Source organism: Podarcis cretensis (genome assembly GCF_951804945.1).
Source record: "Podarcis cretensis genome assembly, chromosome: 3".
Lineage (NCBI taxonomy): Eukaryota > Metazoa > Chordata > Lepidosauria > Squamata > Lacertidae > Podarcis > Podarcis cretensis.
This window is the reverse complement of record NC_137172.1, coordinates 6,442,360-6,456,091: the sequence shown is the minus strand read 5'-3', so window position 1 is coordinate 6,456,091 and position 13,732 is coordinate 6,442,360. Positions and strand designations below refer to the sequence as shown.

The window sequence follows — 13,732 nt, the reverse complement described above, 5'->3', positions numbered from 1 at the left end:
AGAGACTTAAAAGCCTCTGATGTGAGATCGCCAGGCTGACAGCAAATGGACTGATGGACATTGGTTTGGGGATCGAAACCGGGAAAGGGAGGGTGGGGTTTGATGAATCCAAAGGTTGTATATATATATATATATATATATATATATATATATATTTCTTATTTTGTATTTTTGGTTTGGTATTAATATAAAATTGGGAAATTTGTGGAAGGGAATCTGGGTCGACCTTGGAAAAAGGGTTTAAGTAGAAGGATTGAGGTAAATAAGTTGAAATCTGTTACTAAAAGGATTTAAGCATAACAATGAAATAAGGTAAAAATTGGGTAAGAACTTGTTGAATTAGCATTTGGAATTGGAATACAAGAAGGTGAGGCGAGGGGAAGTCGTGGGAAATAAGGTATAAGAAAATAAGGACTGAAAGTATACTTGTTTTGTGTGTTTTTTCTGTCTTTTTGTTTATTTGTCATATTTGAAACCTCAATAAATATTATGTTAAAAAAAAAATTAGAAAATAAACCACAAAACATTCCACAGCTAAACAGAACTACCATATAACATACATTCAGGGAAGAAAAACCACCTAAATAGCAGGAGAACAACAACCCAGCATCTAACAGTAAACAAGCAAAACTTAAATATAATCATGAAACAATGGACTATAACAAACTAAAACAGATGGCAAAGGAAGGTGGAGAGGGGAAAAAAGAAAAAAAAAGAAAAATTAATTGAAATACATTCTAAAATCAATTCATTCTAAAATCAATTCAGAGTCAAATTAATGGTAACCAGGGTTAGAGTGCTATGAGGATTACATAAGGAGAGAGGGGGTCAGGCTGCGCCTTGGCCAAAGGCCTGGCGGAACAGCTCCATCTTGCAGGCCCTGTGGAAAGATGTCAAGTCCCACAGGGCCCTGGTCTCTTGGGACAGAGCATTCCACCAGATCGGGGCCACGGCCGAAAAGGCCCTGGCTCTGGTTGAGGCCAGCCTAACCTCCCTGTGGCCCGGGACCTCCGAGATGTTTTTATTTGAAGACCGTAAGGTCCTCCGTGGGACATACCAGGAGAGGCGGTCCTGTAGGGTTTGCAGCGGGTTTGACTTAGATGACCCTTTGGGGTATCTTCCAATCTACCACTCTGTGTTTCTACATTCTGTCCCACCTGGAATCCTGCCCCACTTCCCTAGTCACATGACATACTATTATTATTGCCTTAACAGCCGCTTGGATGCTCCTAGCCCAGAGATGGGAAGAAGGCAAAGTCCCTTACCATTTGCCCGATAATAAATGTTGGAAATGTAAAGACACCGAAGGCACATTCTTTCACCTTTGGTGGACATGCCCAAGGATTAAGACTTTCTGTGAAATGATTTGCAATGAAATGAAAAAGGTATTTAAATATACTTTTCTGAAGAAACCAGAGGCCTTTCTCCTGGGCATGGTTGGCCAATTGGTGCCAAAGAAGGATAGAACTTTCTTTACGTATGCTACAACAGCAGCAAGAATACTTATTGCAAAGTACTGGAAGACACAAGATCTACCCACCCGGGAAGAATGGCAGATGAAGGTGATGGACTACATGGAACTGGCGGAAATGACTGGCAGAATCTGAGACCAGGGAGAAGAGTTGGTGGAAGAAGATTGGAAGAAATTTAAAGATTATTTACAGAAATATTGTAAAATTAAGGAATGTTAGAAAGATGTTGGAATGAAGTTACATGGCTTTAGCAGAAATGTTATAAAGAATTAAGAATAATAGATTGTAATTGGATTAAAGGGAAAAATAATGTTAGAATTTGTTAAGTTAAATGATAGGACAGAAGTTTGAGGAAGATGGAAAGGATTTGCTGAAACAAATAATCGAAGTGGAATACAAAAAAGGGAGGTGTGAGGAGGTCGCTGAAACAAGCAAAAGAAAGTTAATAATATTGAAAGTATTGGTTGTAGTATAAACACCGACAACTGGGAAACACTGGCCTGCGAGCGCTCCAGTTGGAGAACAGCCTTTACCAAAGGTGTCATGGGCTTTGAAGACACTCGAACTCAGGACGCAAGGGAGAAATGTACACGTTTGGCTAACCTTCACCATGATCAACTTCCACCTGGAATCCTTTGTCTCCACTGTGGAAGGACGTGTGGATCTAGAATTGGCTTCCACAGTCACAGACTCACTGTTAAGACCATGTTCATGGAAGACAATCTTACTCGGCTACAAGTGATCACCAAAGAAGAAAGTATGTGCTGATAGTAAAGGTAAAGGGACCCCTGAGCATTAGATCCAGTCGTGGCCGACTCTGGGGTTGCCGCGCTCATCTCGCTTTATTGGCCGTGGGAGCCGGCGTACAGCTTCCGGGTCATGTGGCCAGCATGACTAAGCCGCTTCTGGCGAACCAGAGCAGCACATGGAATCACCGTTTACCTTCCCGCCGGAGCGGTACCTATTTATCTACTTGCACTTTGACGTGCTTTTGAACTGCTAGGTTGGCAGGAGCAGGAACCGAGCAACGGGAGCTCACCCCGTCACGGGGATTCGAACTGCCGACCTTTGGATCGGAAAGTCCTAGGCTCTGTGGTTTAACCCACAGTGCCATGTTGTCATTTAACATCATTGTCTTCAGTATTATTTATTTGCATGGCATCCTTTGGTATAAATGTTCTCTGGATAGTGGTCATTCCTAAAAAAAGAACAAGTGAAAGAAGTACCACACAGTTGCCTTTTAACCCATGCAGACAGATAAAATGCACCTCTATTAATTGTTATTGTTCAAATGTGCATGTCTTCCTTTTTTATTTTTTGTTTTTTGTTTTTTTTTAAATAAATTTTTTATTAATTTCCAAATTTTTTAACATAAACAAAAACAACATAAAAACAAACACAAAAACTCATATTTTCTTAACCTTAATTCCATAACCCTCTTTTCCCGGACTTCCCCATACCTTTCCCTTTTTGCATCCTTAATTTTAAACCATTATTCAGCAACCCTTCTTAACCAATTAAATGTAAATTCATTCTCTTTTTCAATTCCACCCTAAAATTAAACACAATTTTCCGCTGCAATTCTACGTCTTCCTTTCCCTCAGCATTTTAGCACTCCTCAATTTTATAATAGTTCTTAAGATACATCTTAAATTTCTTCCAATCTTCTTCCACAGTCTCTTTCTCTTGGTCGCGGATTCTGCCGGTCATTTCTGCCAATCCCATAAAGTCAATCACTTTCACCTGCCATTCCTCCAGCGTGGGTAGCTCTTGTGTCTTCCAATACCTTGCTAGAAGAATCCTTGCTGCCGTAGTAGCGTACAGAAAGAAATTCTTATCCTTCTTCGGCTCCTTTTTTATTTTTTGACCCTGCGGTTCATTTTAGAAATGTGCCCCCTTGCATGTTCATTTGTGGGAAGCTCATTTAAGGATGATATTATAGGAGATTAAAAATACAGAATTAAACACCCTGTGTGATAGCAAGCCCCTTATCAGGCCTCTTTTCAGAGAAATGGGTGGCTGTCACTCTTTCCTGAGGAAGATTGCAAAGTAACAGCCTCCCCCTTACTTCCAGCTGAATCAGCAGCACAACATAGCTGATTCTGTATCTGAAGAAGTGTGCATGCACACGAAAGCTCATACCAATAACAAACTTAGTTGGTCTTTCAGGTGCTACGGGAAGGATTTTTTAATTATTTTTTTTATTTAGATTTCATGGCAAACTAGAGAAGATATAAAAACGCCTGACTGCATTTAGCAGGGTCGCAAGGGACAGCTGCTGTTGGAACTGCAAACCCCCTCCATCCTGGCTGGTAGCTTGGGAAGGGAGAGATATTCATGGTGCAGGGGGAAAGGGCTCAACACTGGGAGCCAGTGTGGTGTAGTGGTTAAGAGCGGTAATCTGGGGAACCGGGTTCGCTTCCCCGCTCCTCCACATGCAGCTGCTGGGTGACCTTGGGCTAGTCACACTTCTTTGAAGTCTCTCAGCCCCACTCACCTCACAGAGTGTTTGTTGTGGGGGAGGAAGGGAAAGGAGAATGTTAGCCGCTTTGAGACTCCTGAAGGGGAGTGAAAGGCGGAATATCAAATCCAAACTCTCCTTCAGGTAGTGATAAAGCTATCAAAGTGATAAAGATATCAAATCCAAACTCTTCTTCTTCTTTAGGGAAGCTTTTAATGTTTGATGCATTTTTGAAGTATTTTGAAGTATTTTTATATTTTGTTGGAAGCCGCCTAGAGTGGCTGGGGAAGCCCAGCCAGATGGGCGGGGTATAAATAAATCACCATTATTATTATTATTATTATTATTATTATTATTATTATTATTATTACCACCAGGGGTGGGGGACTTCAGGCCCGAGAGCTGAAAGTGGCCCCACCAGGATTCTCTGTTTGTCTCTCAGGACTTTCCTAAGCCACACCTCCTCTTCTTAGGTCACACCCCTCATTAGCCCTGCTTTGTACCATCATTAGCCAATTTCACACTCTATCTGACCCGCCAAGTGTCCCTATTTTCCAGGGACAGCCCCAGATTTACAGAAGTTGTCCCAGTTTCTGATTTGATCCCAGAACGTCCTGCTTTTCCATAAAAAGGTAAAAGGACCCCTGACCATTAGGTCCAGTCGTGGCTGACTCTGGGGTTGTGGCGCTCATCTCGCTTTATTGGCCAAGGGAGCCGGCGTACAGCTTCCAGGTCACGTGGCCAGCATGACTAAGCCGCTTATGGCGAACCAGAGCAGCGCACGGAAATGCTGTTTACCTTCCCGCCGGAGCAGTACCTATTCATCTACTTGGACTCTAACTGCTTTCGAACTGCTAGGTTGGCAGGAGCTGGGACCGAGCAACGGGAGCTCAACCCGTGGCAGGGATTCAAACCACCGACCTTCTTACTGGCAAGTCCTAGGCTTTGTGGTTTAACCCACAGCGCCACCCGCGTTCCTAATTTTTCTTAGGACGTCACTATTTTCATTGGAGAAATGTTGGAGGGTGTGGAGTTAGTCAAGGAGATAAGCAATTATACAGTGGTACCTCGGGATGCAAATGGGATCCATTCCGGAGCCCCGTTAGCATCCTGAACATAACGTAAGACGCGACAGCGTGTCTGCGCATGCGCGGGTCATGTTTCGCTGCTTCCGCACATGTGCGTGATGTCATTTTGACCGTCTGCGCATGCGTGAGCGACGAAACCCGGAAGTAATGCACTCTGTTACTTCCGGGTCGCCGCGGAGTGCAACCCAAACACGCTCAGCCTGAAGCGTATTTATCACAAGGTATAACTGTACAACCTTTAGAATACATCTGAAGGCAGCCCTGTATAGGGAAATTTACAAATGTCTTACTGTGTTTTTATATGTGTTGCAAGCCGCCCAGATGGGTGGGGCAACGCATTCAGATGGGTGGGGTATAAATAAAATAAAATAAAATAAAATAACAATAACAATAACAATAACAATAACAATAACAATAACAATAACAGGATGTCTCTATATTCATTGGAGGAATGTTGGAGGGTATGCTGTATATGTAAAGCAGTATGTTACCACTGTAAACTCCCATGGCTTCCCCCCAAGAATTCTGGGAGCTGGAGTTTCTTACGGGTACTGGGAGAGGCTAGGAGAGCTCTACATTCCCCTGACACAGCTACGTTTCCCAGAGTTGCCTGGGAAGAGGCATTGATATTAAAGGACTCTGGGAATTGTAGTTCTGGGGGCGGAACAGGCGTCTCCTAACAACAATCCACAATGAAAGAAAAGAACTTGAATAATCTCTGGGGTTTTTTTGCATCTGAAGCCCCACATCACGCCTGTCACTGGCCAAATGGACATTAGTTCTCTTTGGGCTGCAGTTTGCTTCCGCTGGCACCTGCGGAAGATGTCTGTGGCTTTGCAGCCATCAGCAGTAAACAACAGCAGCAGCAGCAGCAGCAAATGCTGTGCAGAATAAATGTGGTTTTCACCAGACTACCTGTTTGCAACACTCTTCTCAAAGGCTGACCTTCCTTCCAAAGCGGGCTTTTGCCAAACTGCAAAAGTCTGGGGGAGAACGCTGCCATTTTAGCATAGAAAATGTTCTGCTGAAACTTTTATACTGGCACAAACTTTAAAAAAACTTTTGCAGTTGTCTTAAGATAGGTGATCAGCAGTGTAGTAGGTTGGGGACTCTTAGGAGTAAGAATCGGGAGAGGCCCTAACAGATTTAGCGCTTTGAGAACTGCAGAGTGTCCATGTTCGCTGCTCCGGTGAATCAGCCATACAGTGGTACCTCAGGTTACAGACGCTTCAGGTTACAGGCTCCCCTAACCCAGAGATAGTACCTCGGGTTAAGAACATTGCTTCAGGATGAGAACAGAAATTGTGCGGCGGCAGCGGGAGGCCCCATTAGCTAAAGTGGTACCTCAGGTTAAGAACAGTTTCAGGTAAAGAACGGAACTCCAGAACGAATTAGATAGATAGATAGATAGATAGATAGATAGATAGATAGATAGATAGATGATAAATAGATGATAGATAGATAGATAGATAGATGATAGATCGATAGATGATAGATGATAGATGATAGATGATAGATAGATAGATAGATAGATAGATATAGATAGATAGATAGATGATAGATAGATAGATAGATAGATGATAGATAGATAGATAGATAGATAGATAGATAGATGATAGATAGATGATAGATAGATAGATAGATAGATAGATAGATAGATAGATAGAAGAGCCTTCAAGTGTCCCTATTTTCCAGGGACAGTCCTGGATTTAAAGAATCCATCCTGGTTTCTGATTTGATCCCAGAATGCCCCGTTTTTCCTTAGAACGTCCCTATTTACATTAATAATAATAATAATAAAAATAAATAAATAAATAAATAAATAAATAATAAATAAATAAATAAATAAATAAATAGGCTCAGGGCAGCTAACACCAGTAAAATTACAGTAAAAACATAACAGGAAAAAAAAACCAATTTAAAATACAGGTTAAAATGCAATTTAAAATGCAGCCTCATTTTAATAGTAGCCCATAGATCAGGACCATAAGGGGAGGGAAACATAAGGGTCAGACTGAGTCCAAACCAAAGGCCAGGAGGAACAGTTCTGTCTTGCAGGCCCTGTGGAAAGATGTCAAGTCCCGCAGGGCCCTGGTCTCTTGTGACAGAGTGTTCCACCAACTCGGGGCCAGTACTGAAAAGGCCCTGGCCCTAGTAGGGAAATGTTGGAGGGTATGGAGTTATGCAACCCCTGAGCCAAGGAAATAAGTCACTATACAACCTTTAGAAGACATCTGAAGGCAGCCCTGTGTAGGGAAGGTTTTTAACATTTAATGTTTTAGTATGTTTTGATATATTGAATATGCAGAAATGGTGAAACTTACCGGAAGAATAAGAAACTTTTTATAAAAGACTGGAAATGGTTTATTGAATATTTACAGTTAAATTGTAAACAGATAAGAACATTGGCAAGATTATTATAATAACCTGCAGCTTTATGAGAGTATATAATTAAAGTAGATGAATAAATGAGCAAATTAAGTTAATTTGGATATGCAGAAGGTATTAAAAATAAATTTATGTTATGCTTATTGTATTTCTGTATTGTGGTGTGTGTGGGGGGGGGGGTTATGTTATGTCCTAAATAAAATTTCCAATAAAAATTAAAATAAATAAATAAATAAATTTAAGGAACCGCAGAAAGAGGGGGAAGGAAGTCAAGTTTTGAAATGTTAAAATGATAGTAAAACTAGTGAAATCTATCAATCTGAAAAGCATATATGTTTTTATACATGTTGGAAGCCACCCAGAGTGTCTGGGAAGGGTACAAATAATAAAATTATGATGACGATGGAATACGACATTACTATTTTCACCAGAGAAATGTTGGAGGGTATGCAACAGATAGAAAGATAAAATTATAAGGCTTTTGCTGTTAGCCTCCATTTTGTTTTCAGGAGTGAAGCAAAGATGAGTTTGACTAAAGCGAAGGACCATGGGGAACAACATTCTTGCCATGATCGCCGGTACCACCTTGGAGTCAGAGTTGCCAGACCACCAGGTTCTGACTTAAAGGCTCCAGGTTTACCTGTCTGCTCCAGGTGGCAGGTAGCTGGCTTGAATTTCCAGTTACTGGGAAGATGTTTCTGGCAGGTGCCGAAAAGAATACAATGAAAGCACCTGCTTGATATCAATAGCAGGGAGTTCCGAAGTTCCAGAGTTCTTAAAAGCAATGTTGTATTGGGCTTTTGATACTATTTTAAACTTTTGTAATTGTGGGTGTTTACTACTGTAATGTGCTTTGGGACATTTGGGACTGTCCTACAGTGGTTCCGCTCCTTCCTCCTGGGCCGTGTTCAGAAAGTGGTGGTGGGGGATGAGTGTTCAGACCCCTGGGCTCTCATTTGTGGGGTGCCTCAGGGTTCTGTCCTCTCCCCCATGCTTTTCAACATCTACATGCAGCCGCTGGGAGAGATCATCAGGAGGTTTGGGCTGGGTGTTCATCAGTATGCAGATGATACCCAGCTCTACCTCTCTTTTAAATCAGAACCAGTGAGGGCAGTGAAGGTCCTTTGTGAGTGTCTGGAGGCTGTTGGAGGATGGATGGCGACTAACAGATTGAGGTTGAATCCTGACAAGACAGAAGTACTGTTTCTGGGGGACAGGAGGCGGGCAGGTGTGGAGGATTCCCTGGTCCTGAATGGGGTAACTGTGCCCCTGAAGGACCAGGTGCGCAGCCTGGGAGTCATTTTGGACTCACAGCTGTCCATGGAGGCACAGGTCAAATCTGTGTCCAGGGCAGCTGTTTACCAGCTCCATCTGGTACGTAGGCTGAGACCTATCTGCCTGCGGACTGTCTCGCCAGAGTGGTGCATGCTCTGGTTATCTCCCGCTTGGACTACTGCAATGCACTCTACGTGGGGCTACCTTTGAAGGTGACTCGGAAACTACAACTAATCCAGAATGCGGCAGCTAGACTGGTGACTGGGAGCGGCCGCCGAGACCATATAACACCGGTCTTGAAAGACCTACATTGGCTCCCAGTATGTTTCCGAGCACAATTCAAAGTGTTGGTGCTGACCTTTAAAGCCCTAAACGGCCTCGGTCCAGTATACCTGAAGGAGCGTCTCCACCCCCATCATTCTGCCCGGACGCTGAGGTCCAGCGCCGAGGGCCTTCTGGCGGTTCCCTCATTGCGAGAAGCAAAGCTACAGGGAACCAGGCAGAGGGCCTTCTCGGTAGTGGCGCAGATGTCAAAGCGATAAACAACTACCTGACATTCAGAAGACATCTTAAGGCAGCCCTGTTCAGGGAAGTTTATTAACGTGTGATTTTACTGTATTTTTGGTTTTTATGGAAGCCGCCCAGAGTGGCTGGGAAGGCCCAGCCAGATGGGCGGGATATAAATAATAAATTATTATTATTATTATTATTATTATTATTATTATTATTATTATTATTATGTAGTAATCAGTGAATAGGTATTAAAGATAATAATGGAGCGGGCAAGTGCTTGTTGTTTTCTTTCATAAAACAATCATAAAACTGTTGCTATTTTTATGCTCTTCTATTAGTAAAAACCCAAAAGGGTGCTCTATCAAAGCAGTGAATCTTTGTACTTTTGTCCATTTACTGTATTTAATTTTCCTGATTTGAACTACAAAATGGTGATTTTCTTCAGTCAAAAATGAGAGTATCCCTAAACATTTTTTAAGGAAAAAAAGTGCTGCATCAAAGAATGAATTGAGAGTATACTTAAGAGTGCAGGATTAAAAACTAACAGCGAAAAGAGAATAAAAAAGAGCAGAACTCGATATGAATGGCCGGCTTGAGTAACAGGTTTTACATTTCATCCCAGTGTGTAAATGACATGTGATGCGTTCAGTCAGGCATAGACAAACTCGGCCCTCCAGATGTTTTGAGACTACAATTCTCATCATGCTTGACCACTGGTCCTGTTAGCTAGGGATGATGGGAGTTGTAGTCCCAAAACATCTGGAGGGCCGAGTTTGCCTATGCCTGCCAGTCGTGTGAGCATCTCTTGCACCCGATGTTTGAGGTGGTTTAGCCCCAGCATGTGTTCCTTATTTCAAGATTAAGCCTTAGGCAAGTGAGGAAACAGCAAAGGGGGAAGGGGAAACGTGGAGAATCCAATGCATGCACCCTGTGGCAGATCTTGCAGGAAACCAGCTTTCCAAGAAGATCATAAAACTGTAGTAATAATAATAATAATAATAATTTATTACTCATACCCTGCCCATCTGGCCGGGTTTCCCCAGCCACTCTGGGCGGCTTCCAACAAAACACTAAAATACAATAACCTATTAAACATTAAAAGCTTCCCCAAACAGGGCTGCCTTCAGATTCTAAAAGTTTGGTAGTTATTTTTCTGTTTGACATCTGGTGGGAGGGCATTCCACAGGGCGGGTGCCACCACCGAGAAGACCCTCTGCCTGGTTCCCTGTAACTTGGCTTCTCGCAGCGAGGGAACCGCCAGAAGGCCCCTCGGCGCTGGACCTCAGTGTCCAGGCGGAACAATGGAGGTAGAGACGCTCCTCTGTAGGCCCTCTGTGATAGGTTAGATCCAGATCAGAAAACCCTGGGGACTAGCGACTTGAAGGAATCAAAGGTTTTAGTCACTCCAGGTTGATCATGATTCCTTTTGGGGACAGAGCAACCAAGCTGGGCAGATATTGATGGCTCTGTCCAGTATGCTCAACAACATAGAAGGAACATGTGTGGAACATGTGTGGGAAATGTTGCTCTTAAGCTGAAGAGTGTGGGGACATGGGAAGGTTGTTGATGGAGTCACACGGGGCAATTCTACTCTCCCTTCCATTAATCCTGCACAGATGAACGTGTGAATTGTCTTCTGATCTCATAATGGATGAAATCAGCACTAGCTAAACTGAGAAATAATCCAGACATTGGATTATTAAGTCATCTCCCTGCTAAAAAACAGCAGCAAATCACCCTCTTGTGGATACGGTGCTAAAATAGATCACGAAACTTCAACATGGATATGCCAAGACAAATTTGATAGACAAGTTAATTCATCAACGTCAGTTTAAGAGGAACCTGAATGCTGAAAGCCAGTCTTGCTTTTATTCTCACACCAAGTGAACTACACATCAAACAGGCAATGTGATTTTATGTGTCTTGTCTTGTGGCCTCCGGCTAAAAGAGACCCAACCCAGAAACAAAATCCACAATGAGTATACTACCAAATAGAAATGTATTTTTAAATTTCAATCTTTCTCAGATACACAAGTAAAGGTCTTCATAGCTACCCACCATTTTTAGTAGTAATAGTAGTAGTAGTAGTAGTAGTAATAATAATAATAATAATAATAATAATAATAATAAACCTGTTATTTTCAAAACACTAGTTGTAAATCATGCTATGTTGTTTTAACCAAAGCAAAATAGCCCCAGCAGTAACAGACAGGCTGGGGGGGGGGGACATTCGGAAAACCAATGTGCAGATAAAACACACCTACAGCAGGAAATCTATATATAATAATTATCAAAAGAATTGGCTGTAGCAACCCAGATAGGTGGCTTATTATTATTATTATTATTATTATTATTATTATTATTATCCAGTGTTGAAATGATAAATTAGCAGATGAGGTGTCTCCTTTTAATTCATTTCTCTACCAATACGCGTTTTCCTGATCTGCTCTCTCCCCTCTTTACTTTATCACCTTTTCTGTATACAATTTTCATTCAAATTCAGCATTCACTTTGCTTGCTATTGCACATTAATGTTATCTATGAATGAGAGAAGTTGCCCCTGTGGGCAATTTCATTGGATAATATTGACAACAAACGATTCCTGACTCTCTTCATGCCGTGAGCATTCTGCAAGCAGTGGGGGAAATATTCCACTTGAATATTACGATAATATACTCAAAGGCCGAATAAAAGTAGGAACAAAGAACTAAGTGTGAACAAGAGAAACTGAGGCACACAGAGAGAATGAAAAGCATCACTCTGTGATGAAAATCACAAACCATATTGAGGAACAGGAAGACTCTAGGAAGCTATTTCCCCCCTAGACGTCTTGTGCCTGTGTTGGCTGTCACAATTATTCCCATTCTAAAGATGGCAAACTGAGGCAAAGACTGACAACGGGGGCTTCTCATTGCATCTGAAACTGGAGTTGACGCTTGACTCCAACAGGGCTTTTATGAAAAGACGATGCTATTGACTCTGTATTAAGTTTAGTCGCTCACCTTGGTCTTCCTCGCAATGGTCTCAGAGCATATCCCATGAAATTTCAGAACCCTGCCAGAGCTACCCAAAAGAAAAGGTGTTCTCCCTGCTAGGCTCTTCTAGATGAGAAGGGTTAATCTTCTAAACTCGCACATGTACAGAAACGCTCTAATAAGGCATCTCGGCTTTGTCAGTTGACTTCTGTTAGTGGTTTCCTGCCGACAATATCAGAACAAAGTGCTCGAGAGGGGCTGCTCCTCTCTAGAGTCCTGGGGCCAATAACTCAGCCACGCTGTTCACTCTGAGCTAATGTTAGACTTGTGACCACTTCAGTGGAAAAACGAAGCTTCCCCATGAAGCCTCAGTGGGCTATGACATGCTACTTTCAGGTTTACGGGCCAAATTCTATTTTCAACCTGCTACTTCCCTCCCGGACGTAGCCACATCTTCATTCATAGATGGCCGGATCTGGTCCTGAGGTCAGGCTCACTTGCTTGAACCAGCCGTTGATGCCATCCTGGGCCCTGAATCGCCCCCACCACACAACCTGGGTTGAACGCCTGACCGGATCTGGCACTGATTCAATTTGGGAGTAGGTCCAATGTATGTTTAAAAAGGTAAAGGGACCCCTGACCATTAGGTCCAGTCATGGCCGACTCTGGGGTTGTGGCGCTCATCTTGCTTTATTGGCCAAGGGAGCTGGCGTACAGCTTCCGGGTCATGTGGCCAGCATGACTAAGCTGTTTCTGGTGAACCAGAGCAGCGCACGGAAACACCGTTTACCTTCCCGCCAGAGTGGTCCCTATTTATCTACTTGCACTTTGACGTGCTTTCGAACTGCTAGGTTGGCAGAAGCAGGGACCGAGCAATGGGAGCTCACTCCGTCACGGGGATTCAAACCGCCGACTTTCTGATCGGCAAGTCCTAGGCTCTGTGGTTTAACCCACAGCGCCACCCGGGTCCTTAATGTATGCTTAGGGTCTTCATAAACAATGTATCTTTAGGGTCTTCAAAACCCTGTTTATGCATACGGCTGCAGGGTGGGAAGGGGTCACAGCGGAGGGAATAATCCTGCTGGAATTGACTTCTCCAATGTGAGATCATGCCCATAGTCTTCAGGATCGAGTCGTCTGCTCACCAGTGGGTTCAATCCTCTTCAGTTTGACTGCACATACATGTTTCCTTGCTGGGAACAGCCACATGTAGGCAAAGCTTCTTCTCTCTGGTCCCTGACAGCCCTGGATCAGTCTGCAAGGCCTGAATTGTCCCACTCCGATTTGGGGCTGTCTCTGTCCAGCTCGGCCAAAGCTCAGACCACCTCTCTGCCCAAATCAGCCCAGATCATTTTGTCCACAGCTTCAGCCATAAGGCAGAGATTATTATTTACATAAAAAAAGGAAAGCACCAACGCTTGAAAATTGCACACATTCCCATTCAGAACTTATCACCTCAGAGTCAAAGTGTTCATTATAGGGAGAGAAAACAGATTTTTTAAAATCGTGCCTTCAGATTTCTGAAAAGGGGACCTTCCTTGTAATAACCGAAATCCCGCT

The 13,732-nt window shown here is 43.0% G+C and overlaps 1 protein-coding gene across 2 annotated transcripts in view; it reads right to left on the bottom strand.

Moving 5' to 3' along the window:
• BLK (BLK proto-oncogene, Src family tyrosine kinase) overlaps positions 1 to 12,339 on the bottom strand; it is a 40,089-nt gene extending 27,750 nt beyond the window's left edge. Inside the window, exon 1 of one of the 2 annotated variants that reach the window (XM_079968776.1) lies at positions 12,200 to 12,339. Coding sequence is in view for 1 of the 2 variants with exons in the window: in XM_079968775.1 (XP_079824901.1) it covers positions 12,200 to 12,237 (38 nt within the window). In the remaining variant the exon portion in view is untranslated. The remainder of the gene's footprint in view (positions 1 to 12,199) is intronic. The other variant, XM_079968775.1, reaches the window with a different exon arrangement.
• Positions 12,340 to 13,732: the final 1,393 nt, after the last annotated feature.